We start from the raw sequence: 6,596 nt of genomic DNA, 5'->3' as shown, positions 1-6,596 counted from the left end.
TGATGCCACAGAGGTAGCGGTTGATGGTTCTGTCTGCCGGCAGCTTTGGCCTCGGTCTCACTCACAGCAGCCAAGGAAAAAAAAAAACAAAACAGAAGAGGAGAAAAGAGTGGAGCCGAGGCTGAACCTGCCCCCCTCCCTCCCTCACCCCCCACCCTGTCTGCTGCTGCCACTGTGGACCAGGAAAACACACACACACACTTCTCCTCACACGTCAACCTCTGCGTTTACATCCACCTATACATTATTATTTAAATTTATTACTGAGACGTTTACAGGGAAATACAGGCTGGAATTTAGTTTCAAAAAGATTCAAAGGTCCAGTTATTGTGAATAAATAGAAATGACAACATCTGTCTGAGGACTTTCTGACTGACCCCTCTCTAATACCCCCACCTCTGTTTATATAAATGTTAATAATAACTATGAATTATTTGAAGTGAATTCTCACTGGTCTGATGGTGTCTGTGTTTTTTTTTTATCTTAAAGATTCAGTTTCAGATTTTAGAGTTTTATTGTTTATTTTCTTAATATTCTGACTGTGGCTCAGTGGAGATGTCTGAGTGTTAACGTCACGTGTCTGACCCTCAGTTAGAAAACCTGATGCTGGACAAAGACGGCCACATCAAGATCACAGATTTTGGCCTGTGTAAGGAGGGAATCACCGACACGGCCACCATGAAGACCTTCTGTGGGACCCCGGAGTACCTGGCTCCTGAGGTGACGCTCCTCCTCCTCCTCCTCCTCCTTCTCCTCCTCCTCCTTCTCCTTCTTCTCCTCCTCCTCTTCCTCATTATTATAATTATATATTTATTTAAGTTTATGTCTCTCCCTGTTGATTTTCCCTGACGTGACTTCATCACAGCTGTTAGTTTTCTGTTAGATTTTAGTTTTGGGTTTTTTTTTTTTGGACTAAATTAAATATTAACGTAACCTCTGGTCCAGTAAAGTTACTTTAATTTTTTTAATCCTAATTAAGAAAAACACATTTTGTGACGATGGACAGTTTTGACATGAAAATAAAACTACAAAGTAAAGCACTGTTACAGGGTAAAATTTATATAAACATGTATTTATACTAATATATATCTATAGATATATATTAATATATATATCTATTGTATATAGAGTAGTATAAATACATTATATGTAGTAATATAATTTTATTCTGTCTGATCTGACAAACAGATACAGTACATTTGCAGTACAGTGTTGTTTAAACTTGGCCACATTTGATGTTTATTTTTTATTACAATAATTATAATTGTTATTATATAAATATATCATAAATATACAGTTATAATTTAGTTTTAGTTTCTTTGTCGTTAGCAGAGTTTCATTTCTGTCTCCTTTACCGTAGAGACTTCAGAAATATATATTTTGTCTTCTGGAAAAAATGCACATTAAATTAGTTAAACATTAAGGATATTTTGTCACATTTTTAAAATAATAATATTTATATTTATATAGTGCTTTAATTATGAGAAACTACATGTTTTGATTTAAATACATTTCATTAATTAATTGATGTTGGATGAAAAGTAAATGTGTTTCTTATTAGAATGAATGTGTGTGTGTGTGTGTGTGTCGGGGGAATTTAAAAAGACAACACACACACACACACACACACGTCCCTGTGATAATTACTTTTGACCGTCGTCCTCTGTATTTGACGCGGCTTCACTCGGATCTCGAGGCTGCGGTGCTGCAGGACAGTGGGTGGAGGAGAGGGTGGAGATGAAGCCGTGGTGCTGGTGCTGGTGAATATTCCACTTGAGAAAGTACGGAGGACAATTTGGCTCAGCATTTGTGCTTTTTTATTCTTTTTTTCTTTCGAGTCCCTCCCTTTGTGTGCCAAAAGCTGATTGGAGGCTGTTGGTTATTTTTCACAGGATGTGTGCGTGTGTTTGCGCGTATGTGCGTGCACTTGTGTGTGTGTGTGTGTGAGAGAGAGAGTGTGCGCTTGCAGTAGAAAGTGAGGTCTGAAGCGAGGCAGATGGCGGCAGATGGGCGAGGTTGGAGGAAGGTGCTCGGAAAAAACCTGGAAATCTACACCAGCGCCCGCCCGCTCGCTGCTCTGCTTCGCCCGCCCGCGTGTAAAAATAACACAGTTTGCTCGGAGCCAAGAAACAGCGATGCAAAGTAGCCCGGGATTAAAAAAGAGAAGAAAAAAAGGTGGTGGTGGAGCTGGGGCTGGGGGTGTTGGAGGAGGTGGGGGCTGGAGACAGTGGAGATGAAGATATTTCAGGGTTACAGCAGTGAAATCCACTCACTTCCTGTGTTTGCTGTGATGGGGACGAGTGGGGGGTGTGAGGGTATTTGTATGTAGTGGACTGGTGTGTGTGTGTGTGTGTGCTGGGTGCCACACTGGGTGGAGTAGATGTTCCTGGGCTCAGAATCAGAAGTTTTTTCTTTGTTCAAGTCAACGTTAAAGAAACAGTGGAGTTGACATTAGGACGAACCCGTGCATTGTAAATCGTAAAAAAAAATACAAATGGCTAAAAAAATCATTGTAAATCGTAAAAAAAAAAAAAAATACAAATGGCTAAAAAAAATTGTATCGGTTGAAAAAATAAAATGAAATCGTACATCAAAGTGTAAAGAGTAGACTGCGTTATCTAAAAAAGTCACTGGTCATACCATGACACTACACCCTCCAGTACAGTAGGTGGCAGCGTGCTCCTAAAAACGTTGATCGTGACCCACTATTAAACCCAGAGGTCAGGTCCCTACGTAGGCTGAGTGACATTCAGGTGTTGAAACAGAACGTGGGAAGAACTTGTTCCACAGACACCAACAGAGTTTTCCAGAGTTCCTGTAAAGAAAGGAACTCTTTCCAGTTCCTATTTTTTCCTCTTCTCTTGTTTTTTCATACATTGACAGTTAACCAGGTCAATAATGGATTTGGTCATAGTTTGTCTGGAGCTCATTTGGTTTAAAAAAAAAAATCTAAAATATTTCAAATTAAAAAAAAAGGAGCTCATTTGGTTTAAAAAAAAAATCTAAAATATTTCGAATTAAAAAAGAAAGTATCGTGAGTTGAGTGTATCGTTACATCCCTCATCGTCAGTAGAATCGTCAGTCGACCAGAGTCGGCAGCTGACTGATGGACCAGGATCAGAGGAAACACATGGAGGTTTCTTTTCTGTTGTCATTGTTTTTTCTCATATTTTCTTGTGTTTGACACATTTTCTCGTGGCCACGTGTCTGTGTTGAAGGTGTTGAAGAGGCAGAGTTTGGATCGCTGCACCGTTTGGTCTGTTTGTTTTGGATTTTGCTGCATGTTTGGTATGTTGGACTTTGTGTCCTTTCCTTTTGTTCTGAAACATATTTAGTCGTCGGTACAACAACACACACTGTCTGTTTGTGTGAGTGTGTACATGTACATGTTCTTTTTTCTCCTCTTGTCATTTATTTTGTTTCCATTTTTTATTGTCTTTCTTTTTCCTCTTTCCTCTGATGTGGTGATCATGTGATTATTGATCAGGCAGTCTTCAGGGACACCTACTCCACACCAGCTCTGGTTTTCTTGCCTCCTCATCACGACGTTTCTAACTGATCCAGTTTGACTGCTGTTGTTCAGATGGACCTGTGTTCTTATAGGCTCAGCTGGTCAGCTGACTGACACTCTGGTCAGGTGGTCACATGACCAGAGAGCTGTCACCCTGTGGTTCACTTTATGATGGATTCAGAAACACTTCTCCTTTTCTCTGCTCTATACTCTGGACTTTTCCTTGAATGCACACACACACACGCACACACACACGCACACACACACACATCCTCTCTGCCCTGGGCTGTGGGGCAACATTCTGGCTCAACGTGAACTAATCTGCTCCCTGCCTGCAACCGAGCTGCCACCTTTTTATTGGTACGAGGACATTGAGTCACACACACACACACATACACACACCTTTTTCCATGTCTGTACTGTAACATCCATCAGTGGTCTTAGTGTTTTCACTTCTGTGTGTGTGTGTGTGTGTGTGTGTGTGTGTGTGTCGTCAGGCTGCAGGGACAGAAACCACTCCTACTTTGCCTGATTCTAAAAACTTTATAAATTTGATGAGATGGGATAAATATTCCATCTGCCGTGTGTGTGTTTTTGTGTGTGTGTGTGTGTGTGAGAGAGAGAGAGAGAACATTTTCCCAGCAGTCTTAGCCAGTGTTGTCCATCCGTCAGTAGAATATCTGGAGCTGGTGGTTTTTCTCATTCCCACTGCTGTTCTCTGCAGCTGCCACCAGGGTGACCAGCTGAACACACACACACACACACACACACACACTCCCTTGAGTGGTGATGATGTCGTTGTGACTCTGATCTCCTCCTTCACCTCCTCCTCTGTCCTGAACCACCTCCCCCCAGACCTCCCACCCTTCTGTAACTCCTCCGCTCCGTCACACAGTCGCTCTGTTGGTATTTGTCTGTACTTAGTGTCAGTGTTTGTGGAAACCGTAGCTGGTCTTATCCTCTGTGGAGACCCAGAAGAATGTAGACAAAAAAAAAACTGTTAAACCTTCGTCAAAGTCACCGATCGTTGGTGTTTACTTACTTAAAAATACTGTTTCACAGCAGTAAAACATGTTGGAGAGAGAGAGTGTGTGTGTGTGTTTTCACGTGCACGTGCTCACCTCCACGTCCGCCTGCTCTATTATTAACAGCCAGTGAGATGATGTTTTATTTTTATTATTATTTTTATCTTTGAGTCTCGAACATATGCTGTTCTGGCTGCTGTCCAACACGGTCTGTCTGTCAAACACACGCAGACTTTTTTTATTGTGTTAATGAGGACTCCAGCAGCTTCTGAAACGCAGTAACTTTTCTCCCTGGTTCTGATGAGAACTTCAGACCTGACCAGTAGATCACAGATAGAAATGATGAAGGAGTGACTGGAGGAGAGGACGGTTCAGAACCAGTACCTGTGTGTGTGACATCCCCACTGTACCAGAGGCCTCTCCTCGTACTGTCTCCTCTGCGTATTTACAGTGTGTGTGTGTGTGTGTTTGTTCCACTGCCTTACTATCCGCAGCAGCTTCACTTAAACAACTTTCTTTTTTTTTAATCCCCCCCTGAGCAAAAACAGCATATTGACTCCTCTTCTCCGTTTCTCCTCGCTCATCTGTCTCCTCACTGAGGACCTTGGGCTGTTGTCTGTGTGCTCCAATAAAAGGACGAGGAGAAGAAAAGCAGATGTCCAATAAAACAAATGGCTCCATTTACAGAAAAGCAGAAGTTGCATATCTGAGTTTTTTTTTTTTCCTCCTCTCTTCTCCTCACTTCTCCTCCTCTCCCCTCCCCACAGGTCCTGGAGGACAACGACTACGGTCGGGCGGTGGACTGGTGGGGTCTGGGTGTGGTGACCTATGAGATGATGTGTGGCCGGTTGCCGTTCTACAACCAGGACCATGAGAAGCTGTTTGAGCTCATCCTGATGGAGGACATCAAGTTCCCGCGCACTCTGTCTGCAGACGCCAAGTCGCTGCTGTCCGGTCTGCTCATCAAAGACCCCAACAAACGGTGGGTTTGGGGGCAGAGGACCGGAGCTCTGTACTCCATCTGTGGTGTCGTCAGGAACAGCAGAGTCTTTTCTTTTAACTGTAAACTCAAGTGAACGTTGAATCTTCTCCTCCTTCCGTGTAGCCTGGGTGGAGGACCAGACGACGCTAAAGAAATCATGAGACACAGTTTCTTCTCTGGTGTGGACTGGCAGAACGTCTATGAGAAGAAGGTACCACAGCAGAGCAGTCTCTGGATCAGAGCAGTTGAGTTCAGTTTCTCTGGTGGATCTCAGTCAGAACATCAGGCAGCTGAGGGAGGAGGAAGTTCTTGGTGGTGGAAACATTTTTTTTTTTTAATCTCATAGGAACCACACCTGTTGCAGTGTGAAATCAATAAAGTTGAAATTATTCTTATAAATTATGATTAATAAATAAATTTGTCTGAGCATCAGAATTATCAGAAATACAAGCCAGGAATAAACTTAAAAATATTAATTGTATTTACAATTTAATTATTACTTTTTAAACTCTAAATTCTGTTATTCTACTTACTGTTCATCTGATGTCTCTGATTACTGATCATTCTCCCCCCTCCTGGACTCACCCTCACCTCTCTGCCCCCTCCCACAGCTGGTCCCTCCCTTCAAGCCTCAGGTGATGTCAGAGACAGACACCAGATACTTTGATGAGGAGTTCACAGCCCAGACAATCACCATCACTCCACCAGAGAAATGTGAGTCTGTGTCACTTCAACATGAAAACAAGTTCCTGAACAAATCTCCGAAAAAAACGTTTCTCAAAAATGACTAAAAATACACTCATTTGTCTTAAAATACTTAGCTATGTCCATTTCTGTTGTTAAAATTCAGAAAAAATATACTTTTTTGGTACGTCAACTTAGTTGACACTTAGTCGATGGCCATGTTGTTGTTCAGTTGTTGTTCAGTTGTTCTTCGTTTGTTCTTCAGTTGTTCTTCGTTTGTTCTTCAGTTTTTCTTCAGTGGGTTTTCAGTTGTTCGTCACTTGGTCGACATATAATCGACACTTAGTCGAGATTTTGGTCGCACTCCTTTGTCTTAAAATACGTAGCTATGTCC

The 6,596-nt window shown here is 42.1% G+C and overlaps 1 protein-coding gene across 2 annotated transcripts in view; it reads left to right on the top strand.

Annotated features, from left to right (window-relative positions):
- LOC103387066 (RAC-gamma serine/threonine-protein kinase-like) overlaps positions 1 to 6,590 on the top strand; it is a 31,585-nt gene extending 24,995 nt beyond the window's left edge. The window contains exons 9-12 of one of the 2 annotated variants that reach the window (XM_008321561.3): positions 592 to 720; positions 5,304 to 5,518; positions 5,642 to 5,729; positions 6,130 to 6,590. In XM_008321561.3, the coding sequence (XP_008319783.1) occupies positions 592 to 720; positions 5,304 to 5,518; positions 5,642 to 5,729; positions 6,130 to 6,309 (612 nt within the window). In that variant the 3' untranslated portion in view covers positions 6,310 to 6,590. Of the gene's footprint in view, positions 1 to 591; positions 721 to 5,303; positions 5,519 to 5,641; positions 5,763 to 6,129 lie in introns of both variants that reach the window. The other variant, XM_008321560.3, reaches the window with a different exon arrangement.
- The last annotated feature ends 6 nt before the right edge of the window (positions 6,591 to 6,596 follow it).

Source organism: Cynoglossus semilaevis, chromosome 12, assembly GCF_000523025.1.
Source record: "Cynoglossus semilaevis isolate Cse_v1.0 chromosome 12, Cse_v1.0, whole genome shotgun sequence".
Classification (NCBI taxonomy): domain Eukaryota; kingdom Metazoa; phylum Chordata; class Actinopteri; order Pleuronectiformes; family Cynoglossidae; genus Cynoglossus; species Cynoglossus semilaevis.
This window is presented reverse-complemented; position numbering and strand designations above follow the sequence as displayed.